General features: G+C 40.0%; 1 protein-coding gene across 7 annotated transcripts in view; it reads left to right on the forward strand.

Moving 5' to 3' along the window:
- Positions 1 to 27,637, forward strand: part of PAPOLG (poly(A) polymerase gamma) — a 44,307-nt gene that overhangs the window by 10,649 nt on the left and 6,021 nt on the right. Inside the window, exons 13-22 of one of the 7 annotated variants that reach the window (XM_026064116.1) lie at positions 84 to 203; positions 557 to 666; positions 3,267 to 3,388; positions 3,473 to 3,642; positions 4,577 to 4,683; positions 4,770 to 4,996; positions 5,852 to 5,923; positions 6,424 to 6,510; positions 7,320 to 7,435; positions 7,590 to 10,848. In XM_026064116.1, coding sequence (XP_025919901.1) covers positions 84 to 203; positions 557 to 666; positions 3,267 to 3,388; positions 3,473 to 3,642; positions 4,577 to 4,683; positions 4,770 to 4,996; positions 5,852 to 5,923; positions 6,424 to 6,510; positions 7,320 to 7,418 — 1,114 coding nt within the window. In that variant the 3' untranslated portion in view covers positions 7,419 to 7,435; positions 7,590 to 10,848. Of the gene's footprint in view, positions 1 to 83; positions 204 to 556; positions 667 to 3,266; positions 3,389 to 3,472; positions 3,643 to 4,576; positions 4,684 to 4,769; positions 4,997 to 5,851; positions 5,935 to 6,423; positions 6,511 to 7,319; positions 10,849 to 27,637 lie in introns of those variants that run through there. The other 6 variants (XM_026064115.1, XM_026064117.1, XM_026064114.1 and 3 more) reach the window with 6 other exon arrangements.

Consider the following 27,637-nt stretch of genomic DNA (forward strand, 5'->3'; position numbering starts at 1 on the left):
ATGATTAACACTATATTTTAAACAGGCATATAATACTGTGCTGGATATGGTTTTAAAAAAAGCAAATCTTTTATTTTTACTAGGGTTGGCCTTGTTGAATCTAAAATCCGTGTGCTGGTTGGAAATTTGGAGAGGAATGAATTCATAAATATTGCACATGTAAATCCACAGTCTTTCCCTGGCAACAAAGAACACTGTAAACAGTGAGTTTCATTAATTTTCTTAAACGCAGTTTGGCCAGTATATTTCAACTTTTTAATGTTAAATCATCTTGGCTCATCTGTGAGACATTAAGGACATACTGTTTTGTCAGTACAGAATCTCATAGGCAAGATTCTGAACATGTAAGATTATATGTTTATACTCCACTTATTTTTAAATGAGAATTTCAGAGTACCTCAGTGCTCATGTACAGGCTTACTCTAAGCTTTAACTGCTGTGTATCACTAAATTGTGTAGGATGTTTTGCTTAATCCCTTTTTGAGACTAGATGCTAGCATCCAAATGGACCTGGCATCTGTGCATAAATGATAGACTTGTGAATCTGTCTTTTTAGGAGTGGCTATGTGTCAATGTGGTTTCTTGGAATCATATTTAGGAAAGTGGAAAATGCAGAAAGTGTTAACATTGATTTAACATATGATATACAGTCGTTCACAGATACAGGTAAGCCTATATTTTGCTTTAGTCTTGTAGGGTTTAATTTTTTTATTGTAGTGGAAGTTATTTCATGAAGTGAATTGTGCTTCCTCCAGTGTTAGTTATTTAGAGAGGAATGTATAGAACATTTAAGTTTCTTATTTTGACACTTTTTGGCAAAGGGAGCTCATCTTAAGAAGAGTGTGCACTACCGTCATGCACCAGGTGAGGAGACACTTCCAAGTAAGCCAAATACACTGGAAATATGGAACAGCAAATTCAGTTGACACCAGGACTGAATTGTAGTATTCAACACAGAAAAGGCAATGTCGCTGTAAACCTGGGACTTAAGTTATTCTAGCGGATGAGTAAAGATATTCCTTTTGACATAGGCATGTAGTAAATCTATAAATATAACCAGGTGAATGTGCTTACTGTGATCTGCAAAACTGCTATTTCAACACATTCATGAAGGAACTACACCTCGAAGTGGGTGGTCAGAGACCTAAAGCCTGGAGATATCCACTGCCATGTAGTTAGTTATACTTGTCAAAACGGTTGTCAGTTGTCAAACTTTGGAAGTGGGAATTAAACTGTATCAGGTTCTAAAATAAATTGTTAATGCCTGTTTACAGTGTTTTCCTGAAATACAATTTGAGTACGATACAGTCTCAGAACTGCTCCTTCCTACTTTAGAAGTCAGTGAGTTGTCACAATGTAATTACATGCAGTCTAGCATGTAAACATTCATGTTCATCTTTCTACTGTTACCTTTTGGTAGGTTTAGAAATAAAAATAGTCATACTGCAAGTGTTAGATACCGCTCGAATCAAGGCGCTTGGGGTGGTGGGGGCAGGGGTTATTTGAAAGCATAGGTTTTACTATTGTATAGTCCGTTTGCTTCCTCCCAGCTTGAATGCATTTGTATCTTTTGGAAATGCCTGTGTGCTGTTAGGCTTGTGAATAGCCATCTTGAAGAATTAAGGAAATCAGGTCAGTTGTGTCTGAAGTGGCAAGTGTGCTTGGGCAAAGAACTTTAAACGGTGGAATGACTCCCTTAAATGTTAGTTTGGTACTATGGATAATGTCTCCATCAGTACAATCAGAGCTGTCTGTTGTCTTGCTCTGGTTTCCACTTAAAAATGCAATGAAACTTGACTTCTTTTTAGCTTATGCTTTGGGATCTGAGGAAATGCAGAAGAATGTTTACATCAAAGTTCTTGTCTGAATTTCAGGCTGAGGGAGATGGTAATAGTGCAAGTCTTGGGAAAGATGCTTGTCTTGTATGTTACATCCAGTGGGTTGTACCTTTATTGCTTCAGGTTTCTTGCTTGTGGCAAATGTATGCTATGCCAAGATCTAGCAAGTGTTTTATGCTGCTAAGTCAGACTAGAACTAAGGCTTACCGCTTTATTTCTGCGTAAGAATGTTATCAGTATAATTGTGTGTTCTTAGTTTAGTAAGCACAGCCTATCATACATTCCAGGCTAGGGTTTGAATCACAAGAGATTGAACAGAAAAGGTATTTCTTAGGTGTGAAGTCCTCTGGCAGATGTGGGAGTGACTAGTAGTTATCTGACTGAGTAGGAAAGCTTTCTCCTTCACTTAGAATATTTTTAGAGGGCAAAGGTAACTACAAAGGTAACTACTCCAAGCTGTTAGGCTCAAGGACATAGAGCTATCTGCTTGGAAGGCTATCTGCTGTCTGCTTGGTTAAGTGAACTTTACGTCATTTTAAAATAAAAACATAACTGAATTTATTTTGAAGCAGCAGTTCATATCAGTGTGAATATTATTTGTGCATTTTTCACTTACAGGCCTTCTGTAGAAAGACTTAATAAGCTTTTGTGTAGCCCTGTCCTTCCTTTGATCCCCTATGTTTGTTAGTAAGCTGACTTCTCTTTCCAGTTCTTCTCAGGATAGGCCTAGTAGACAAGCTTGTCTAAATGTGTCTGAATTCCATAACTGCTATGCTAGTATAGAGTTTAAGTTGCATGAAAGGCTGTTTGTAAGCAGGTTAAGAAAAGCTTGCTTAAATTGTAGTGCCTATAAGTCAGACATCCTTTAAATCTAGTCTTGCTTTCTCTGACATATTTTAATGTCTGAATTACTAGGAAATTAGATGATGTTACAGAACTTTTGTGAAAATGTAATCACCACCATAAATACCAAATAAAAACTAGTTTGAATCTTGAGAAAGGTGTCTAATGTCTCAAAGTACACAGCAGTTATTTCAGGAAGTCATTTACATCTGTTCTTAATTCTTAGTCAGAAAACTAATGGTTAAGGAGTCTTTTCTCCTTTAGGTTAAAACAGCTCAGATATGACCTGTGCAATTAGCAAACTGGCTATAACTGACCTTAAACTTATATTTGAACTTAAATAGCTATGATGTAGCTAGTCTGTACTAAATGTGCAATGGATATCTTAGGTCACATTCATCTTTGAGACTATATATAGAGTGCTTGGGTAGCATTTTATGTTCCACTGTGCGGGAAACTCTTTTTGCTTTTTCATGGGCAGGACAGACTTAAAAGCTGCTGTTTCTGAAGAACCCATATATAGCTTCAACATATCTGTAACACGAACATCCCCATTAAGAGGCATAACACTAAATTTCATGTTAGTTTACAGGCAGGCGAACAACCTCAACATGCTGAAAGAAGGTATGAAGATTGAGGCAGCTCACATGAAGAGAAAGCAGCTCCACTATTTTTTGCCTGCAGAAACCTTACAGAAGAGAAAGAAGGTATAATAAAACTTTGGCTCTTCAGGAAACTTCTTTTTGCTTGCTTATTCTTTTAAGATTTCACTTTCTAAACTGTTGTTTCAGCAAAGCATGCCAGATATTAGTCACAATGCTAGTGGACTTCAGCCCAAAAGGGCATCTTCAGATGGAAGCTGTTTGGACAGTTCCAGAGACACGGACTCCAGAACAGCATATAATTCCCCTTCGTTAAATAGAACATCTAAATTGGACACCTCTGCAGCAGAAATAGAAAGGTTAGCACTATAACCTTAGAACGGTGAAGAAGCTACTGTTAATTGACTCGCAGTGCAAACGAGTTCTAGGATTTCTTGTTTGAATCTGTAGATCACAAGCATGTGGAGTGCTCCAATGGCTTATAAACAAAGCTGACATCTTGGGGGTGGCGAGGGTGGGGGGGGGTTTAAGAAATCCTTCAAAAACTAATTTAATGTACAGAAACATGTAGGAATAAAGAGGAACGTGGTACTGATGAAAGGATTTGGTCCTGAATATAAATCCACTTGGGCTAGTGTGTAATTTGAACCTGGAGCACTTGACCTGTAGGTAACTCTGTCCTTTCTAACAAAAGGTATGGTTAGTGCCAGCTGGGGTTAAGTTCCAATGAAGTACTGATCTTAATCACACAACCAAACCACCAACTTACTACTGCTAACTTACAGTGGGGCAGCATACGAGCTCCCTGGCAGTGATACTTCAGAGAAGTCCATTTGTCCATGAAGTACTTCAGCACAGAGGAATAAGGAACCTTGGAAGTAATAGCCCAAAAGTATCAAATATGTAGTGCTTGCTGTATTGTGGCCCAGTTCAGTAATGGAGAAATACTATGCAAAAATAAAAAAAACTTTGGGAGCGCATATATATGGAGCAGATAAACTTGTTAATAGCAGCATGGAGCGCTGGATATTCTAGGCTGGAAAACAAAACTAGAGCATGGGGGACTCAGCTCCACTGCACGAAGAAAATGCTTAAGTTTAAATTTGTAGTGTGAAGTTCAGCAAAATGAAGATCTCATGCTAGATTACCTACTAGTTTGCCTTTGCTCAGCAGAATTGTGACAATGAGCTAAGAAAGTAGTCCTTTGTCTTGCTTGAACTCTTGAGACTATGTACAGTATTTTGTAAACTAACACTTTGTAAGTCAAGCATTCAAAAATTTGATTTTTTACAGAAGTGCTGGAATTCAAAGAGCTAATGGTGCTAGCAGTAGAGAGAAGATACCTAACATAGTTGTTCCATCGGTGTCTAAGGGACTGTCCATTCCAGTTATTGGTTCAAGTATGTATTAAAGTAATGGGGGGGGAGGGGGAGGATGTAGTTTTTAATGTCACGGGTGGACTTTAAAAGCTGGGTGTCTCCTACAGAAATGGAGACTACAGTTACAATAAGAACATCGGGACCTCCCTGCATTGGTTGCACCATTCCTACAGTAGTAGGCCATAACACAATTTCTCGGCTTAGAACACATCTTGCCCAAGGACAGCATGAACTAAATGGGACTCCAGCTGCAAACTCTAAGAATGCTGCACCTAAACGACCTCACTCACCTACCTCAGAAGAATGCCCTAAAAGACCAAAAGACAGAGAAAAGGTAAAAGCTTGCGAGTAGCTAGGCAGGGGACAGTTCAAAATAGTGCTGGTTACTGTTACAGAATAAGTGGAGTAACTGAGAAGTCAAAATTGAAGCATAATGATTGTTTTACTAGGTTGTAGGTATGTGAAATTGTCTTGAATCTAATGTATACTACTAACAACAATTTTTTTTTGAGATCTGACACTAGTCTCTGTTCTGGTGATACAGTTTCTAAATACTATTGTACTTATTTTTACACTGCACTGTCATATCAGTTGCTAAATGAACTGACCCATTTGGAAGCAACTCTTAAAACAATCCAGAAAACATTTTTAATTGTCTAACTGAAAAAGATATGAATCTTAGAAATTTAAAAGTATGAGCTAATCTTGTTCTGGCAGATAATTTGAAAGCCTATTCATAGTTTTTTGTTCAGAAATAAATCTTATTTAACAGGCTATCCGCTACTGAAAAGGCAAAACATGGAGTTGCTTGTTAAATCTTGTTTTCATGGAAGGTTTAGATTAATGCTCGAGTTGTTTTAACATTGGCAAGAAGAGTTATTTTCTTTATATAATTTGACTTTCTCTTTGAGGCAGAGGCAAAGAAGGGGAAAAAAGCTTAAGTTTGGCACTTACAAAGGATCTGAGCCTTCAGAATTACAAATTAGTATTAGATATTTCATGTACAGGTTTCGAGGCTGAGTACCAAGACTCAGATCTGAGATTCCTGTGTGGTGGTAGTCTTTTTGCTTAAATGTCATTTTAAGAATGTCTGTTAATACTTCTAATACGTTGATTGGAAGCTGTACCCAAATATGAAGGTAACTTTAATGTAGCAATTATTTTGAGCCTGTGTATTCTGTTCTTCTAGCTAATTGGCCGTGATTCAGCATTCAAAGCTGGTGGCAATCCAGAAGATGTAACGAGAAGATCTACAGAAAATGTAATTTTGAGGTGGTTTTACTCAAAGTGAAGTAACTGAAAGCCTGAATGTTCTAGTGCCCAGATTACCTCACATAAGCTACAATAAAAAGCATATTTTTGTTTACATCAGTAAATGCAGTATCTATCTGTCTTCCCTTCTCCAATATTACACCCATGTGACTTACCTGTCAAGTGTTACTACTAGATAATGTGGTAGTATAAAGACTTAAGCATTTGACCTCTCAAAGGGAGGATAAAGAGCTGTATATGGAGTGTAGTTTGCTACTGAGGCATAATCTCTTGAGAGCATGCCCTCAAATCAAGATACAGTCTTGTTAGCAGCACTTTCATGAAGTTTGAAATATCTTATGCATGCTCATGGGGTGTCAAAAACCTTAGTATCTTCCATGGTCTTAAAGGAGGTGGAGGGTATCTATGCATGTATGTATTTTAGCTGTCTTTTTTATACCATGAATTTAATGATACCGTTTAATATGTCATTTCTGTGCATTTTTTTAGGATGGCCTTGGAGGAAAATCCATGCCTATTCCGATTATTGACACATCAAGGTCACAGGTATTATCTGTTGTGCCCTTATGTTCACAGGTAAATCAAAACTAGAATCTCCATCATATGTACAAAGGTTATGTATTATTAACTTCTGTAAGCTTGATTCTTCTGGATAGTTGGTAAGCTTTGCCTGTCATGCTTCCAGCAAATTGAATGGCTTAGACTCTAGCACACAATGAGCTTCTAGGTTTACTTGCAAAACTTAAGCCACAGATTGAAAGTTACTGCACTTGAAGAACCATGTCTACATACACTTGAGCACTGCCACAGTTTGTTTCCCAATTTGCTTCTTTCTTACCAAGGGAGATCATATATTCCTTGCAGATTCTTCATAAAGTGCTCTGAGCTGTCATTATCTTAAATATTTGTATACTAATTTCTGTGACAAGACTTGGAAGCTCTGAAGAGTATAAGTGGCTTTGACTCTTCTGTGAGATGTAAAATTTTGTGAGACTGAGGGTTATAAGACTGGAAGTAACTGGCTAGTAGTGACACCCTATATTCCTGATGTTTTCCACGGATCCTAGAAGAATGCTAGTTTCTTCTATTATGCTGTTAAGCAACTTCTTTCCTGACATGATTTGAGGCAGCTAATTCCTGAGGGAAGAATAAGTATGCAGAGGGGAAATGCTTTATCTTTGTAAACTGTGGTGGTAAGCAAACAAGTAATATGGTGGAAAAACAACCTTCTCTGTAAACATTTAATTTTGGCCATGCCAAAACAAGATAAAGAATGGTGCTATTCTATAGGTTTAGCTAGAAAAGGGGTTGTTTATCTGCTACTACTTCTGATTTAATGCATTTAAAACTTCCTTTTCTCTGTGGCATCCTTTTTTGTGTTGTAGAGGCTTTCCAGTAAAGAGCTACCTGATTCCTCATCTCCTGTTCCAACAAATAATATTCGTATTATTAAAAGATCCATCAGACTGACCCTTAACCGGTAACAAAAGTGTCTCTTCAGGTAAAGATGATGTGCGTTTATTTAGTGGTTCATAATATCAGTGTGTCTTGCAGTTACTGTCCAACAAAGTATGGAGGGTTACTGTTACCATACTGGAAGTTATTTAAATATAAACTAGCTAGTTCAACATTCTTATTTGCATTTTGACCTGCAGATGCTGTAGGATACTCCTATTACTGTGTAGCTTTTCCAGGATCGCCTGCTGACAAGCCACTGTCTACAAAATCATGCTGTTTTTTGGTTTTTTAGTATTGTTAGCTTAGATGCTTGCTTCCTTCAGAACTACTTTCTGCATACCCTTGCAACAGCTGTCCTTACTACTCTTTTAAAAGTCTTAACAGTCACTAGCTGAAAAAGCTTGTGTTGAAAAAGCCACAAAAAGCAATCTGTACTGTGACTTGGATTCAGAATGCATGTAAACAGGGTTTATTAGTCACTGGAACCACATTCTGGTTTGAAGTATCTGTGAATGTGCTTGCATTTGTTTATGCTTTTCTAGTTAATGTAGATAGACTGTTCTTGTGATCTTAAATTATTTTCCAGTTTGGCACATGCATCTATCACAATGGTGCTCAGCTTCTACAGGCAGTTGCTTTCCACTGTCTAGCACAGCCATGCACTACACAAGTGATATGTATTGCCTCCCGTGGAGGCCCATAAATAATCTAAATATTGAAGAGAATGCAACAGAGGATGCTACCAAGGTATGGAGATGGTAGAAATGTCTCATGCCATGTTATTTGATTTTTGTCTTAAGACTGCTCCAAAACAAGACTTGTTTTTTTGTTTTCACTGGGTAGCAAAGCTAAACTCGGAACACACAACTGAAGGTATGCTTAAACATTGAGACAGCTGAGGCTGTCATGACACTACTACCCACCTGCAAGCTACAGTCTTGAAAGTGATTGGCATGCGGAAAGTGGTATCGGGGTTTCACTGAAACCCTGGAGGCTGTTCTAAACCGTTACATGAAAACTTGTAGTAGTCTTAAGCTGGGTTTTGTAAACAAGCTGATAATACTGCTTACCCAGTTAAGTACATCAGGGGGCTTTAGGGGGTGGGGAGAAATTCTGATCATATGAAACAAATGCTGTGTTATCTTCCTATTGTAATTTCTTTAGTTCGGTGTTTTTGTAAATGAAGTTGTATGTTTTTTCCAGAGTATTTTTGTATGTACTGTAAAATACTATCTTCCAAAGAGAAACTTAAAATCTTTAGTCTTTTCTCAGTATTTTTTCTGTAGGTTAGATGTGCTAAAAACTAAGCCCTAACCCAAATGCTTGAGGAGGGTGGGGGGAGGGAGACAAATTGTTCTGCATAATGATGATAACATGCTAGAGTCAATTTGATGTGAGGAGACTGGGAACACTCCTTCCCTGCTTCTGGTATTTCCAGGCTTTGGATTAAAATTCTATGAATGAGTAGTGTAGTCTGTAAACTGAGTTGGTAGCTGAAGTCCCAATTTGCGATTTGGGCAATCGATGCCCCTGGAACTTTAAAAAGGAGAGTTGCTCAACTCAGTCGGACCTCAGAGTTGCTGTTCATCCTAAGCATCCACTGGAAATCTTCTCAGTTACAAGACCTAAGGACTGTAAAGGAAAAGGGAGAGGTATGTATCTTGTAAGGTCTCCATTCTGTGATGTTTTCCCTACCACTGGTATTCCAAACTTGTGGAGAAAGCATGATTGTTTAGCACAGTATACTTAGCTTTTCCTTATTACATCTGGCTCCTAGTTAGCTTCAAGTGCAAGTTAGCTTTTATAAGTCTTATAAACAGGGCAGTGGCATTTCACAGCCGTTTTGAAAGCTTTTTAACTTAAAATTGGTTTTAGTGGGTTTGAGAGGTCCTATTCTTGCCTCTTCCCCACTCTTCCCCTCAAAAAAAAAATAGACTGCTAGTCCTAGTTTAACATTAATCAAACAATTCATGTTTAAGTGACTTATCTTGAGTTTATAAATTAGTTCCTTCAATTTTCTAACCTTGTTTAAAACCTTGCTCTTTAAAATATCAAGTCTGTGTACTAACTACAATACGTATGCAACTTCAGCACCTGTGTAGTAAAGAAAAAAAATCCTTTGCAAATTTGAAGGAACTAAACCTGCACTAGGTGATAAGGTAAACAGCAAAGCAAATATGAAAATTGTGTTTTGTAGTAGTCTACAATCCTGTAATACTAACATGCTTTTAAACAAACTCTTCCCCTTGAGTCTTCTCTGACTTACGTCAGAAGCATCCTGCAGCAAAGTCTCTTGACACTTTCATCCAAATAATCTTTGGCTGTTTTGCATGTACATGTGTGCTGATAGAGGGATTATGCAACCAGCCTCCAAAATTAACCTGGCTAAAGGATGTTGAGTACATACCTTCGCGTAGGTGGGTCTTTTCTCTTTTTTTTTAACTCTTGCTTTGCAGTTTACCTTCTAATCACCCTTACTTCAATATTTCTTTACTCCTAAGGTTTGAAGAAGAATGTTTAAGAAGAATTTAGGTTATTAGTTACTGGGGCTTGATCCAGCATAGGTGAGATTAGACTTTCTCTTAACATCTCTGACTCAGCACTTGGTGCAGCACACAATGACCTCACCGTTCTGGGGTTTCCCTGGATATTACGGAAGTGCAGTACTGCCCTGGGGCCACATAGTTAATGTGGTGTTCTGAGTGCTTCCCTTTGCTTTTGGTGGGTTAATGGTTGTATTTCTGCTTTTCTGACTAAAGTTCAGATTGTAACAATTCATTTTAATGTTTTTCTTGGTTTATGGACCTAGTCCTCTGTTAAAATGACTGAAGGTAAAGTTACTCTTGTATAAAAAGATTCAGTGAGGTTCTTTCACATCAGACTTCCTGCAGATATTGCTGTTTTCTATCTGCTTTCTGAGCTAGTTGCTATACTTGTGGGTTGGAGATAGAAATGGAAGGGGTGAGGGATGTATGATCCTTAAAAAGGACCACTTCTAGTTAAATAGTGTATGATTAGTAACTTGGGCAAATTCCATCACAGAATTTAATGTCTTCTGCAGGTTTCTGTTTGTTAGGTATTAGTGAAGAAACAGTTAATGTGAAGTCATCTACACTTACGCTGTTGTAGCAACTAAGTGACCAAGTAACAGAGCATTCAACTCTTGCCTTAATGAGTAAAAAGCAAAGAAAAAAGGTATTTTGAAACTGTTATTCTTGGTTTTCTGGTGTTGTTAATGTCGCCTTTATGTAATACTTTCATGACATAAGCTCAGTAGCCCCAAAACAAGCCAAAACTCCTAAGTGTATTTTAGTTATTACCTCATCGCACTTCTTATAAAGAGCCTGGACCTATGTGTTATTCCAGTAACTGAAAGGCTGTGGTTGTAGTATGCCGAGGGAGGGGGATCCCTGACCTACTGCTAGCTGTGCTGGGATGGAGGCGCTGTGCCCTGGCCTCAAGCAGAAATCATACCACTGTAGCAGGCATTTCACTGTTCCTGTGAAAGCGGCCCCCTTCCTCTCCCACGGTGGGGCTGTGTGCCGTTTCCCCAGCGGGCTGGCCAGGGGGAAGGGAAGGGGGGGGCAGCCTGTTCCTCACCTCCTCCCTGCCTCCTCTGGCCCCGGCTTCCTGAGTGGGGAGGCGGGTTTCGTGCTGTCAGGCCGGCAGTGGGGGCGGCCAGGGCACTGAGAGCTGCGCACAGTGACGGCACCCGGCATGTGACGGCACCACCACCACTGTGCTCCGAGGGCGGGTGGGAAACACCGCTGCGGCCCTGCGCCTGCCTGCTGCCCCTGCTCGCTAGCCTGCAGTACTAGCGGGGTGGCCCCCTGCTTTCCTGGCTGCTCTGCTGCTGCCTTGCCCTTCCTTGAATCTCACTAAGCTAAGTGTGGCAGGGTGTTTTCCAGCCCATGAAAAGCCCTGGGAGCTGGAGCCGAGAAGGAGGAGCAGTGGGCTGGGAGCGCTGCCTGCCTGCCTGCCTGCTGGCCGGGAGCAGCCCAGGCCTGGCAGGACTGTGGGCTGCCTTGGCCCTCACCTCCCTGCTGCGGCCAGCTGGCCTGGGTGCTGAGCTGTGAATGTGGCCCAAGGGCTCGGGCCTGCCCCAGGCTGCTGGACCCAATGTGGTGTTCCACAGGGGATCTTGGCAAAATAACACCCTGGCGGCTGATTCTTCTTCTATTTTGACAAATATGCCCTGTTGAGCTCTTAGTCTGACCTTCAAGAAGCTGAAATTGAGCTGATACGGCTCAGTGTTGGGCGGTTCCTTTTGCTGGGAAGACCCTGTCTGATTCAGCCTGCTCTCTGCCCATTCTCATTCACATCTCATCTTTCATTTCAACTGGTCCCAGGCTCCAGCCCATTTTCCTTTCTCTTGATACTCTCACATCTTCCTTTCTCACCCAAATCCATCTTTGCTTCCTCTGCGTTTGAACTGGGTGGTATTTTGTTCCATGCTAATGGGATGAAAGCAGTGGGAGTCTTGAAACCAAAGGAGAAAACCTTGATTTTTAGTGGGTGGCAGCATGGCAATCAGCAGGTACTGCAGGGACCATCCAGCTCAGTTTTTATGGTATGTGCAGTGGAGAGAAAGTGGCTGAAGACTTTAGCTGTTAATCAGGTCTGGCAAGCATGTGTAAGTCCAGACTTTTCAAAGGTTCAACATATGCCCAAATGTGTGGTTTTTCAAAGGAACAGCAAAAAGTCCACTAGTGATACCAGCACAGTCTCCATGCTAAATTTCATGTCCTTGTTTCTGAAATCTGAAGAAGTTAAGAGTTTCTTAATAAAACAGTTTTAAGAATTCTTTGAATATAAGTAAAGTTGCATCTTTTCCCCGTGCTTCATTCTTAGAAATGATTGAGTCATTTTTGTTCTTTCCTAAAAATCATCTGAAGGCAGTGTATGTAATCTTAGCCAAAGACAAGTTTTGGCAAGCTTAGGAGTAACTGAAAATAGGGTCTTAAAATAGGAAGTGTTGGCTAGCCTTTACTAACCAAGTGTACTGATGATAATACAACAAAAATAAAGTGTAGTTAATACTATAGCAAGTAGGCTCTAAAGCTGGAAAATGCTAGAGTTTTGTCCCTGCACTTTAATGATCGCTTTCTGTTCTTGCCATATGGCAAGACAGAAAAGGGTCAGAATTAAATCTCCTCTGTGTCTGCACTTTGACGTAGTGTTTAAACTGAGGCTTTGTGAATATATCTTAATTTGTAAATACTTCATTGTGTGACTTAGCAATGTTGTTTCAGTATTTTTGTTGTGGGTTTTTTAGGATTTTTTCCTCCATTTTTTTCAATGTAGAACTTGTTTGATTACATACAACCTCTTCCACTACTGAGCAGAAGAGCACAAACTTGACATTGTGAACGCTACCACAAAGACTGCTAATAACTAAGCTAAGAAAGTAGCTGCTTAAGTTGCACATTTTCTGCTCTCTCAAATCAGGCAGGTATCAGAACATCATGAATCCAAAAGTTGGTTCTGTTTCTAAATCATATATTCAAAACATGAAATCTTTCAGTATTTCTTGCAAGACCTGTAGCTGGCTATTGCAAGTTTGGGGTTTTTTTGTCTGGGTGATATTGTATATGTTAATTTTCCCAACTAATTTCGAGTGTTTTTACAGGTCTTTATCAACACTGTACCTTTCCGCTGTGTAGTGTAACAGCTGTTGGTAGAGTTTGTTAAAAAAACAAAACAAAACCAAAAAACAATTCAGTGTAGATCTCTTGCTTAAAGCATTTACAAACAAAAATCCCATTTGTCAAATCGTGAACAATGGGCAGTCAGATGCAGTATTTTCTACATATTGCTTGTTTGTAGTAACAGTTAAATCAAATGCGACAAAAATTACGCATCTGGGAGCATTTTGAGGAAAACAAGTATGTTGTAATCAACAAAGTACTAGCAATGACAGGGAGAGGGAATCCCCTGTTTTCTTCCCCTATTCTCCCACTAAATAAATCACTGGGTTACACCAAGTGATAAGTTGCATAAGTACAGAGATGTCTACTTTTTCTGTAACTTGGGTAAATGTTTGGCATATGCCTGTGAAACTATAAATGTATTTAAGTGTAATCAACAGTGTTTTAATTTTCTCTCCTATTCTTGTGCTGTGGCTTCAAGTGGGGAAAATTCACTAAGGGTAGTATCTCAATTTTCTCTAGACTTAATGTGCTTACTTAAAGCTGTTTTCAGTTCACCTTTCAGTAGCAAATGAGCGCAGATGGATTGGCCAGAAGCCCAACAGTGGAGCTGAGATAGGAGTTCGTATGTTCAGACTCAGGCTTGCATGTGTTCAGCCATAAAGGTCATCCCTAATTTCAGTGACTGTGATGTCAATGGGGAAAACCCTGCTACACTTTTATCTGACCCTGTGCTATGGTCTAAAACATCAAACAAGAATAAAGCAACTACTGAGATAAGTTTGACTTGTGTTTAAAAACTGACCACAGGTTCTTAGTAACTCCTAAGCAAAAGACTGGATTGCTGTCTCATTGGGTCTGTTTGTATGTGAACTTGATTCTCTTTTCAGTCCTTGCTCTGTTTGCTTAGATTTTGTTCAATTAAGGAGTGATTTCATTGGAAAACATGGGATGACCTTCTGTTTGATTAATAATGGATGCAGCTAACACTGATGTTTGTTAAAAGATGACTTCTCAACTGAAATAGTTGGACAGAGGGTAGTGCCCACCAAATGTTCCTTAGAGTAAAATTTTTTCCATTAAGTTGTGATAGTATTGTGCCCTTTTTTTCAAGGCTTTTCCTGACAGTATATCAACACTTTTTGCAACATTTATTCTTTGACATCTCTGAGAAGTTTTGTTATCCCTGTCCTAACAAATGAAGAATCTGAGACACAGAGAGCTTAATGATTTATAAAGGGTCAGACAAAGTTTGTGGCAATACCAGACACTGAAGCCAAATTCCATAAATGTGCAAGATTCTAAGTGTTGTTTGACCCTTCCTCTCTAAAGTCACTTTGTCCATGGCTACTATGGGGATTCCCAGTACACGTTAGTGCATTATTGCATTCAGCTAACTGTAACTATCTCTAGAGATTGTAACTGTACCAACTACTGATTTTAAGCTACTACAGATGTGGTTTCTTTCTTTTTTAGCCTGCTATTCTTTCTTATGGCTTTTTAAAAGCTTGCAGTTTAACTTAACTTTCTACCAGATCTTGATAACATTAAGAAAAAAATCACAAATTGTTTCTCCCCCCACCCCCACCCCCAAAAAAAAGCTTCATTAAGCACTTTAACAGAACATGCAGTACCATAGGACTGTCAAATCCATGTTAACACCTTACTAAATGTTGATTGCTAAGTTCATACATTTTTACTATTGGGGGCAGAGGGGTTGGTAAGGGAGAATAGCAATGATTCCTGGCAGTAGAATTGTCCAAAAAATTGTGAATTCTTTTCTAAGGGATTGCACGTAGTCACTACAGGATGATAAATGGATGATAAATGTTGGCCCATTAAAAAAGGGGGGGAATAGTCAGTACTCACTGACTATCCAAATCAGACTTGAACTTAATATTCATCAAGATTCTAGATTTGACACCCTGCTAGAGATCCTTCTTGTAACCTTCCTGCTCTCTTGAACAGTTGCTGCAGCATGTCACCCCAGTTTCCAAGTGAAGGGTGAATGCAGCTCTTGGCTGAGTAAATCTCAGCAGAAGCCTCCAGTTAACTTTATAAAAAGAAATTGCGTATCCCAAGATAGCATTTCAATAATAGGAGGTTGCTTGCCTGAAGCTGTGCGTTAAAGCAGAAAGGCCTTAGGCATCGCAAAATACTGTTGAGGAACCCCATGAATTGCAGAAGCTCTGTTGCTTGGTGACACCTGAAATCCCCAAGATCTGTGTGTTAAGTACTGCAGTACTGAGCAGCAGAGTGCCTAGGTGTTGCTGTGGGTTTGTCTCAGACTCACAACCATAATATGAGAAGTTGAGCCAAAACTTATTAAATTCAGTGGAAGCCAAATGCCTTTATTTAGAAAAGGGATGTAGCTGCTGAATCAGGTAGGTTGAATTATTAATGCTACCTATGTGAGCTAGTATCTTGTTTCATCTTTATGAATGAATGACCATTTTCAGCAAGTAGTTGGTAGCCATGTCTCTCAATACTTAAATGAATGGTATGTTTGTATGGCTACATATTTTGTCATTCATGGACAAAACTCAAGTGAACTGAAGTGGAAGTTTTGTCTGTAAAAGAGATGTATGATTGGGCTCTTGACATGTCAACTGTGCTGCAGTGTTATGAATGTTTTACTACATGGCCCCAAAATTTAATGAACTTACTCTTGTAATCAGAGCTTGTTCAGTGCACTGAACAAGCACAATGAGCCCAAGAATATGCCATTGCTTAAAGCTCCTCAAACAGAGGTGGAGAAAGCCCTCAGTTAAGGGAAGCTGGCATACCCCATCTCCAGCTTTAGGAGTGTAAACCTTCCTAGATTTCCTGGCTAGAGCTGTTAATCAGTCTCTGCTGCTTGAGCATGTCATGAGCAAAGATGGAGACACCCTTATAAAGGAAGCCACAGAGAATTCTGGCTCCCCTCCATTTTACTCAGCCAGAACAGGAATTTTATAAAGACACCAAACTTTTCTTCTTAACACATTGCTATGCACACTGCATTAGAAAGCTCAGGGTTGGAAGATAGCCAGTATCTGTTGCAAAAGATGAAAGATTTGTGGGTTGGAAGCTTATGAAGGGGAAGATATTGCAAGAGAAAACTGGACAGGATTGTCAGAGGAGAGGTCCTCATAGTGCAGTTGTGGTGACTTATTAAGGGGAGGGGGGGAAAAAAACTTCAGTCTGTTAAGCAGTAGCCACATTTCTATTTGTATTCATAAGCCATAATCAGGTGGGTGTGGTTTTTGTTTGTTTTTTGGTTTAGGATATTCTTGATGCCATCTTTATCCCCAGCCAGTTGAGTCCTTTTCCTTCCTCCTGGCTAAACTTTGGCTTCTTCAGTTGTGGTGAATCAAATATATGCATAGCTAAGGGACTCAACACGCTGGGAGCAAAAATAACATTTCACTTATCTACCCCTGGTCTTTGTTATTTCAAATTAATTACAGGGATACTTATGAAGCAGGGTTGCTGACCACACAAAAATAAGTTGTTGATAATATATAAAGGCTGGGAGAAACTAACTGTTATGCTAAATATGATTTATTCTGTAGCTCCATTCAGCTATATATTTTATTCTGTTCTTCCACCCTTCTTTCAGGGGACCCTAGTAAATATTCTTCCAAGCAGTGATAGTAATGAGACAGTAATTGTCTCATTAGTAAATTATCTAGGCAGTCTTCTCTTCACTTCCTACATTTCTGGTGTCCTCCAGCATCAGGACAGAGGCATATGTTAGTCCTAAATTATGTAAATGAAAAGTCTGTATGTATTACAAATAAAAATGTGTCAGATCATGTGGTTTTTCCCCTTGACCAGCTACAGCAGTGCAGTTTTGCAAATAAGGTTTTAACTGTGTTGCAAGGGTAAAGTCCTGAACTGACCATGTACATCTGTAGTAACTGGGTCACCTGCCACAGTCTTTTGTGATGTAGATCATAATGCTTTTCTTTCTACTGATAACGCTATAATTGCACAGCTACAGCAATGTTTATGCTGGAAGTATTTGTATTGACACTGAAGCTTAGATGCACATTCAGGGAACAGAAACAATCCCATGTGTAACCAAGACATGTAAAAGGAACATAAATTCTTGTTTTACTAAAATCCAGTCACTAAATGGCTGGGGTTTTGAAGAAACATTCTAATTATTCAGGATTACACATGAATGGGCTTTTTGTATCCTGAGAACTCTGATATTACCCACTATTGGGGAAGGAGAACCAGTAGCCCTAGCAGATGCAATAGTACAGCAGAGCCAAGGGGCTGCAAAAAAGACAGTATGAGTCAGCATTAATTGCAGTTCTGTATGTTCTAGTTGCGTGTTTTTAATAACTGTCTAATTCCCAGCCATTTGGCAAATGACTTCAGATAGCAAGCCTACCTGAAAAATAAAGGTCTCTTCAGAATCATTTCCAGTTCTGAGCCTACGGCTAAGTTTGACAGGCACCCCAAATCTGAACCTCATCTGCCTCCCACTCTTTGAATCATCATGCAAAGGGGTTCCATACAGAAGATCTTACCTAATGATGCTTAAATCTTGTTTTGCACAGAGGTAGCTGACAGTATGAGAGAGAAAATAGTTGCCTTTCAGGGTCAGTGTTTTGTCCAGTTCTACTTTCAACTCAGTTCAATATCTTTTCAAAACAACAAAAGCTTTGCATATGTGAAAATTCTGTGATTTGGTCCAAGATTTCTGCATGGATAAAAATGGTGGGTTTAAATTAATTAAAACTGTTGGTTTAAAAGTGACTAGAATTGTATATTCTTAAGGATGTCAGGTCTGAACCCTCCTGAAAAGCCATCTGTCTTGTCTCGCAATAAAATTTCCTGTTTTTTAGACACAACTATGGGCTAAAAATCCAGTAATTTTTTATGAATAACGTGACTAGATTTATCATTATATTTAACTACCTTCTTAACTCTGTTAGCAGCAGCTCAGAATACATTTTCACATTTCTCATTCTTGGATGCTTGTGTGCTAAAAACAGTCTTTAACCATCCATTCCTGTAAGGCCAGTTGTACCTCTAGGGCATGTTGTCTGCCTTCTAATTTTGCTAATTCATGGAAGAGACTAAATGTTTAGAAAAGCAAACTGTGATTCTGACATAAAAAAAACAACAAAAAAAAACCCAAAAAACCACTCAATGGGCCAAAGACAAAAAGTCCAGACTTGATGTTGAAAACCTACTGACGGTTACAGTATCGACACAAATGCTGGTTCCCTACTGTAGTTAGAATCTTGCACACTTTCTGGTACTAGATATGATAAGCCAGACTCACGCTTTCCCTCTTTTTCCATTCCCAAGGTCCATGATGGACTTTAATCACAAGGGACACAGGATTTCTTTTTTCAGGGAGACAGATTAAACATCCACATGGGTTTGTGGTATGTCATGTAGTGTGTCTATGTGAGGTTTGCTGAGACTTGCTCTGTCCATTTATCCATCAATTTCATCAGGGAATCTTTGGCTATACTATTGCTCTACTGAGCCTTTTGCATGGAAAGTATCATGTGTTCTGCTTTTAAGGCCCCATCTAGTCAAAGGTTCAAGAAACTTTTCAGCTTGAATTGCATAAAGAATGCTCTTGACTTCAGGAGGGTAACTCATAAGGTTAAAAGTAAAGGTATGGTTTTCTGCTTGTGTAAGGCATGTGACACTTTTTTTCCTCCTTTGTGACCAATTAGCAGTGCTGATTGTGGCATGATGTTGATGTACCTGAGTAGCATTAAATAAGTACCTTGGTTGCATGACATGCCAAAGCTCGGTGCTTAGCTTCTCAAGTATACTTTGTGATCTGTTGTTGGACTGTTGCTTGTCAGTTGTTGCAGGTGAGTGAGTACAAATTCTGCAGTAAAATGGACAGATTCTACAATATGACTGTTTTAAAAGAAAATGTCTGTTACCAATACAAGTGTCCGTTGCAGTACCAACTGGACAGCCTCACCAAGCACTTCTCTCTACCCCGATGAAAGGAATCATATAAACATAAACCTCCAACAGGAACAGTACTGCAATTTGAAAAGGGTCAGATTTAAACTCTTGAAGGTGACATCCCTCCCCCCTCGGCTTGCTTTTAAGTCTGAGAGACAGTCATCAGTGCCTGTTGTTCAGATTCCATTTGTACGGGAGCCTCTGGTAGAAATCTCATGAAACTAGCTGGTTTCATGAAAGCCTCTATTTCAGATGATAGAGATCAAATGAAACCAGCCTGCAAGACTTTTCAACCAAAAACTTGCAAGAGTATTCATAGTATTTCAGCTTCATGACACAGTTCAGCCAGTGTACCTTTGAAGCTGATCTTCAAATTACAGTTTAAAACAACTCTAGTTACACTTCTGACTGCTGACTTCTTGGTTGGTTGCTCCTCTTTACTTGAGTCTGCTGAACTGCCAAAGATGCTTGAGGTTCTCATTTGTATTTAGGATTTCCTTGAGGCAAGACCTCGCTCCGGCCCTCTGACCCTATAGTCTTGTTTGGTAGGCCAGATGAGTTTGAAACACTTGCAGCATCTCTTTGCAACAGCAGTGAAAGTATCCAGAAGGGAATCCAGTCTCTGTACTAGTTTCTGAATTGTAGCAGTCTCTCTTCTAATTGTTTATAGGTGGATCTTGACACTAACCAATGTTAATTAAGCGTATTAGTTGAACTTTAGACAAGTCTCTTTGGAATCGCCCAACTACAGAACTGATATCCTTCACTGGACTATGAAGCTTGTATGCTATTGGGAATAGCTTTGAAAGTTCATTTACTGAATCGCCAGGCTCTAGTCTGTGTAAAGCTCTGAAGTGGTATTAAATCTGAATTGGTCTGCTTCACTGTTTCTTGCTCTTACAAGGTAAGAGAAGGTGATAACAAAAACTAACAGCTGTTCTTTTTGTTAAAAACAATAGCTTTAAAGTAGACCAAGTTTTGGCTTTTTTGTCTGATCTTTTTTCACCAAATGATTATGTAGACTGACAAATATTTTGCAAATTCAAGTGGGAACTTTGATCTCAGACAGTTGCCTTTTCTGTTATGCAGATCATGCAGGCTTTCTTTAATGGAAACTCCTGGAAAAGGCACTGTCAGCTATCTCTGCTTTTCTTGGAGACAAGAACCTGAGCTACTGCATCTAGTCCCCGATTTGTGCAGGAAGGTCTTTACCCTCTTGCACTGGAAGAAGGACAAAACCGTGCAAGCATGATGAGCTATTAGAAGCAGATTTAGTGACATTTATGGAGAAAGCAGTAGTTTGCACACCCTGTCAGAAATCCTTGTAGTGACCACAAGGGGGCATTTTATCAAGACACTGCGAACCCAGCTATATTGCTCATGAATGCTGAGGGAGTGGCATCAAGACGCGTAAAAGATGAGCTCTTGTGATGGCAAAGGAGTAAGGCTAGCAGAACAGGAATCAGGCACTTTACTCCACATCCCTCCTCGCAGTTTCTACTCTTTTGATACTGGAATCTGTAACACTTGTCTTCTAACATTAACAGCTGAGGCTGGTGCAATGGAAAATTTTAGCTAGCCAGATGTGTCTCAGCCTTTGTTTAAATAAGTAATTTAGCAGGTTGATTTTCAGCACTGCTGACTTTGCTTGCACCCCAGGGTCTCGCTGGAGACTAATCAGGAGTGGTACTAGGACGTCAGTGGCTTTACTACTTGTAATTTGTCTTTACTACATCTGTGTATTAAGGAACCTTTTCATTAAGCAGTTATCTCTTTTATATCCAACTTTCCATACACCACTGCCTTCTAGCTAACTCTAGGCCTTGCTCTAATTAAACTTTCTTCCCACTGGCTAGTTTTTCATCTCTTTCTTGAGGCAGGCTTTCCCCTTCCTTTACTTCCTTTATGCAGTTGTCAGAAGAAACTTGTGGTAATTTTTCTTTCCTATGTCTGCTTTGTTTCCACTCAGCAGGCTATGTCTAAATCTGTTTTTTGCCTCAGAGGAGAAAGAATCCATTCAGTTACTTTCTCTCTCTGTCTCCCTCTGTCTCTGTTGTGCAACAGAGGCAAATACATTGCGTCTTGAAGAATTATTATTTTTTCTGGCTTATTGTTCCTTTTTTAATCAAAAATAAAAGTCACAAGATTGAAACTTACTTTCCTTATTTGCGTACAGGAAGTTATGTTTACTTCTTCCAGGCATCTGAAAATCTTGTCCTTCTGAGTGTCATGCTGCATTACGCGTTTACTATGGCTAAGACACAATATTTAAGACTGAAAACCCTGAGATTCTTGTTTGGATTTTATCCCTTTTCAGCAATATTAGGATTTAGAAGTAGAATTACTGTGTGAATAAATGAGTATTTATCAAACACTTTTTTATGAGAGATAGGCCAACCACTATACTGATTATTAAAAAAAAAAAAAGGAAAGGGAAAAAAATTCTTTCCCAAATGTCCTAAAAGCAAAATTAACATGTGATGCAAAGCACTGCTGCTTTGACTGCCAAATGAACAAGACTGAGAAATGGCAGAACCCATCACTGTTCTATGCATGAGAAAGCAAGGGGTTTCAAAGTGGTAATAAAGGAAGATCAGCACTAAAAATTGTAGCCTTACTAAATGTTAGTAAATATAAATTTTTAGTAAGTACAAATTATTTTACTGCTGTCTACTAGTAAATTGGATATACATATTTATATTATATGCCCCAAGTCCCTGACGGACACTGTTGAGACTAGGTATTCAAATGGGGTGAAGCAGCAGTGTTCATTGCTGTGGCTTACTCATGACTCTTGATGGTAAGACTTTGCATAGTGAGGTGGCAGTATGACACACAGTCCCAGGCAGTTTGTTTTTAAAAAAATAAAAAGAAAGATGCAGGTCCAGATAAGATGAGTAGATGGACAACTTACAAATTGATTGTAAATATGCTTTGCATAGGCAGGAGGGCTTTCTGTGTAAATTTGCTTCCGAGAGGTATTATGCCCATGGCTATAACACTTCAGCCTGAAGAGTAGTGTCACTTTCTGTGATTCCTGAGTGAAATGGTTGAACTATGCAAGTCAGAACTGTGTGAGTCATTGGGCTAGAGATTTAAAAACAAGTTGTAAAACTTCAAAGTTAAAGGAGTCATGTTTAGTGGGGCTGTACTGAAACAACGCATTTTTCTATCTTTTACTATTTTGGCTGCAGATACAGTCTCCTGGGACTCTTGAAGCTCAAGGTGATGACAAGTAGCCTAAATACCTTGGTAGCCTTGAAGAAAAGGGAAGGCTTGTAATAAAAACCTGGGTGACAGATGGTGTTGTTTTCTGTAGGTAGATCAGGGCATAACAGCTAACTGGTATATGCTGGGGTTTGGGTTTGCAATAGAGAGCATGTGTTGCTGGGATCTTTTGTTTTTCCCAGTGTGGTTTCATGTCATAACAAGGCCAATCTAACTGCTTGCTGGTGCCAAAAGGGGTGATTCCAGTCCTTCCTTCTGCCCTATCCTTTCATGGCTGTAGCTAGAGCAATTGCTTCCTTTCATACCAGCAATTGTGATCTGGCTTGGGAGCTAATCTAGGTGAAAATTCATCCTCGGTGGAAATAAGGTTGTTTTCTGCTGATGAGCTCATTGCACTCAGCCTAAGTTCATGTCTCCCTAAGCCATCTCACTGCAACAGCATCAGATGAATCCTAATTCTGGCATAAGTTTGCAATAGGACAGTCCATTTCAGAGGCCCCTAAGAAACCATACCATAAGGCTTTTACGTAGCACAGGGGAGAGAAAACACCCTTCTTCAGTTTGTTCTTCACCTGCCGACAACTAGGAAAGGTTTTTCTCTATTACAGTAATTAACTCACAATCTGTGCTATGTGCTTCTAGTATTGGGATAAGGAGAAGGGAATAGGAAACACTTGAGAGGGCTGGGGGAGAAGGTGGCTGAGAACTTCTGCTCTGAAAACTAAATCTCTGAGGGAAGGAATGTGAAATTTCACTCAGATACTTGCATCTTTCCCAAGCTAAGAATATACTGTTATGCTACAGTTTATGAAGACAGCACTTCAACGTGAAGCTGTCTTCCAGAAACTCATTCTTGCCTTGGTGCTGTCCCATTTCTTGTTGCTGGTACAAGCATTTCTGTGATGTACAGGGAACTGGCTCAAGCTGATCGAGCAGAAAAGCAACCTTTTTATTTCCCCTGGGTTATTTTTAAGCAAGCTTCCCATATAGCCAAATAATGGTATAAGAATGCAATGGTGAAAGAGTTGCCTGGAGGCAAGGAGAGAAAGAGGGGCAACTGCCTTTTTCAAACATCACTACAGCCTAAAGTGTTCATGGAACTACAGTTTTACTGTGCTAGGCACTTGCATATAAAAACAGTTCATCCCCTGAAGAAGTTGCATCACAGATGAATAAGAAGTGTGGGAGCAAGGAAGTATCTTCTGGTTTTGGTTGAGGAAACTGAGGTCCACAGAATTAAAAGACTTGCCTAAGAGTAGAAAGGCTGAATTGCCAAGAACCAAATTCCAGTCTCCTGAATCATAGCTGTGTGCCTTATCCACAAGACCAACCTTCTCCTATTAGCATTTCCTTTCTCTCCACCCTGTGTTGAGAGGAGGCGCAGTAGCCTTGTTCTATGTCAAACTAAAAGCGTGTTTCAGGAATCTTCTAACAGAATGGCCTGAACAACCTTTGAGTTTGTCATTAATCTGGAAGCTATGACTTTTTTTAGAACAGCTTCTGCATTAGGCTCTTCCTCAGTGGGTACCATGAACCACAAAAGCTATTAACCATTGAAGGGTCTGTCAATATTTAAATAAGAGGTGCTTGAGACTTAAGCTAAACAACAAAAGATTTTATTAAAGGCATAGGGGATTTGAAATTGCTAATCAGGGGCATGTGGGAGGTGTGAGATATGATGGGCAGCAAAACAGGACTTCTAACTTTATTTGTAAGGAAAGAAGTGGATGACTTCTATTTTTTCCTCTGTCCCTCATTCCTCTTACAAGGAGAGCCTGATTCTAAAAGCACCTTAGTCAGTGGCTGCTTGGCTGCTTAATCAGGCCAGTGACAAGAGGGTTATCATTGATCCAATCTGATAGCTGGGAACAGGAAATAGAGACTTAACAGTATGCCTATGCCACTTGGTACTACAGCAGGCTTTAGCAGACTTTATTGGGCAATGCCTGTATTAAGCACCGCTAAAGATCCATCAGCCTATGGTTGACAAATATGCCAAACACCCTGTCCTTTGCTGTAGGAACAGGGTTTTTTCCATTCTTACCTTTTTTCCTCTTGCTGCCCCATGACATTCTCTACCAAAGCGGGAAGCTTTGTTTCTTACAGCAGTCTAGGTGTTAACCTTGCTAGTACTGCAGCCAGTGAAAACTAAGAGGGAGGACCTGTCTTTGGGCTTGATAAATGCAGAAAATGTGATGTTAAACACTTGCTTTAACTGGTAGACAGGAAGTGATGCACTGGATCAAACTGGTCTAAGAATTCTGGTATCTTGCCTCTGGCTATAGCTAAAGCCAATTGACAAAAGTAAGTGATGCACCTGGCCTTCCTTATGCAATGTTACGGAAGGGGAATTCCGTCCTGCCTTCTGCAAAGATCTGCATATGACCAGCGTTAGGACATGTTCTTACACCTCATGTCAGATGCTGACCAAGTTTCTGTAATTAGCAGAGCTATATTGCAATTCTCTATTTCACATCACTCTCCCAGGATAATCCCGGTGCCATAAATCCAGATCAGTGCAGAACACATTTGCATGCACAGCAATCATAGGAATAGAGGGATCTATATACTATCATGATTTTGAGCAAGGCATCTCTTATTTTGGTTAGGTTTTTGCCTTTCACCTCAAAGACTTCTCTATTGCTGTGGAACTTTCCCCTGGTTTAAGAATGTGAACGTGTTAATGTAGCAGCCATGCTGACTTAGACTAAAGATCTATTTAGCCCAATATTGCCCTCTTCCCTGGGCATCTGCTTATAACTACTTTTGGAGATGCAAGAACGGGTAAGAAAGATGTCTTACCTCACACTGTCCTTCCTCCCATTATTTTGTTCAGGGACTTCCTGAGCCAGATCCAGTTGCTATGCATCCAAATTGTAGGTGCACAAACCTCTTGTGCAGTGAAACATTTCACGTTTTTTTTTTTTTTTCCTCTGTAGATTATTATAGGCTGTTTTCATTCAGGGGAGGGCCAGGGATAGAATTAAGGTTTTGGGGGTGTTAGAAGAAATGCACTCCACTCATCTCTCTCTTAAAAATAGTATCAAGAAGCAGTTTGCACCATAGACACTGGTGTGTATTTGTTAAATATTTCCCCAATTTCTAAAATACAGTCTTAAGGATTGTCTTAGGAGCAACCTGTTCCTGCAAGCCCTAAGAATTACAATTCAAAAGAGCTGTGGAAAAATAGGGAATGCTTATCGATGTTTTAGTCGTAACAGATGGTATTTGTACTGCCTGGAATAGTTGCCCTTAATTTCACATTGGTTTAGACTGTATACACTACAATAATGTTTTCCTTTTGAAGAAATGAGTAGACACTTCTATTCTGAGCCACAGAGTTTCCCGGTGCCTGGGTCTGTGCCTACTCAGCAGAGTCCTGGGCTGGAAAAGTAGATGGGAACCAAGGATCTGAACTTTATTTAGGGAAGCACCTAAATCCTTTCTTCCTAAAAGGCTTCAGTTTACTATCTGGCATCTTGCAAACCAGGCTGAAAATATGAAAGTAAAAATAAAGTTCAAACCCCAGTCTTTCCATATGGCTTTAGTTACAGCTTGCTTCACATCCAAAACCAAAACTCAGATCCATACTCCAGCTCTGGGGTAATAACATGGCAGGGCTTTTCCAGCTGCAGCTAGCTGAGAGGAGCGAGTGCATACCCTTCCCCTTTCTTTTTCATAATCCTGTTCAGATCAGTCATGTGATCTGCAAGAATGTGGTAGCAGTTGAACTGGAAGCGTTTCTCCAGCCCTCCGACCTTGCGAATGGAGGCTTTCCAGAACAGTTGTGCCCTAGCCAGATGAGCGATTCAAAAGTTCAAGGAGCTTCTAACATTTTGTGTGCATAAACTAAACGTCGGTGTCTGTACGCAGGCAGTTAGCGAAGAGAAGTCCATGTTGCGTCGCTTTCCCATCGGCTGCTTTGTTGCTTCTTTTATCATAGAGCAGCAAAAGCAGTAAGGCTCTGAGCGCCCTCCCTGTGAACATGCCATACCTCTGGGATCTCTTAACCACGTTGCCTCAAATGTGAGAGAGAAGCATCGACCTTCACCTCAACTCCCAACGACCGATCTGAAGAACGTTTCTTTGTTGGTGTGTGCTTTGGGGGTTGTGTGTGTATGTGTAGGTAAAATCTAAGTTTGATTAGAATATGATTATAACCTCAACAACATCATTTACAACATCAATCAGTGAATCCAAGAAATCAAAGACATAAAGATCTAGTCCTAATTTCTTGCAGTTTTAGGGCACTATGGTTTTGTGCCTTTCGTGGTATTTGACATTGTGATTTTTGTGTAAACGATGAAAAAATTTGCTGTTCTGGCAAGAAACTAACACACAAACGTGATTCTTTTGGACAGCTTACTATCTAAATATAATCATCTAACTGTTCTTCCTTCTAGTCTTCTCAGAGCCAATGTTATAGAAATTTTGATTATCCTGCTGATGACGCGTAGGATTCCCCCATTTTCATTTAGTTTTAAAGTTGACATGGGGGAAACAAATCCAGCTATGCTTACATAATGTATATTCATGACTTACATTTTTCATAGGATCATCTGCGGTATCTAGCTCTAAATCAGTGGAGCTTCACGGATTCACTCTCTGAAATCCATCCTGATAATACATTTAGATGAAACCCTGTGAATCCTAATTTAAATAAGGAAAGTTTTGCTTGGGGAAGGGAGAAGTATAACTTTCTGTAACTGCTAACATTACATATCTATAAATGATGATATCTGGGCAAAGCTAAGGTTATGAAGAAAGATTCCATCAAGTTGCGGTGGTGGACCCACAGAGCAGGAAGAGTAATAAGCATCAGGCACTTTCTTCTGCTTAAGCACCGGGGTTAGCGTATGGATTTGCAGGCTAGAGAACAGAATTTGCTGCTGTGGTTAATTCCTATATATACCAATAACTTCTGTTAAAAAAAAAAAAAAGGATAGCGAGGGAAAAAAAAGTAGTCAAAACACCAATTATATACCTTGCTTTGAGTGGTCTTTGAGTGGTCTGGCTGTTTCTGTTACTTTCAGTGTTTCTCTTTCAAGAATATTAATTCACTGAAATGCACTTTTTGCCTGTGGTGGTGTATTGCCTTCCCAGAGTGCAGACTTTTAAAAGCAAACTCCGCTGGTTGTTAAGCAGGCGCAGTGCCGTAGCACCCCCACGCTTGGGTTTGGTGGCCCCGTGCGCGCCTCTCTCCGCGCTTTGCTGCTTCGTTACTGGGGCCCCTGCGCAGCCGGTGGAGCTGATCGGCGTTGGGGGCGGGGGGGGGCGAGCTCTTCCCGCTGCGTTGTCGCCTTGCCAGATTTGAGCCCGGGCCACCTCGCGAGGCCCGTTTCAGCCTCGGATCTCGAACGCCCCGAGAGCGGGCTACGTTCGAGGCGGAGGCTCTCCGCGTACAGCGAAGCCGGCGCACGCAGGCAGCCGCC

This window comes from Apteryx rowi, unplaced genomic scaffold, assembly GCF_003343035.1.
Source record: "Apteryx rowi isolate R43461 unplaced genomic scaffold, aptRow1 scaffold_21, whole genome shotgun sequence".
In the NCBI taxonomy this organism is placed as follows: Eukaryota; Metazoa; Chordata; class Aves; order Apterygiformes; family Apterygidae; genus Apteryx; species Apteryx rowi.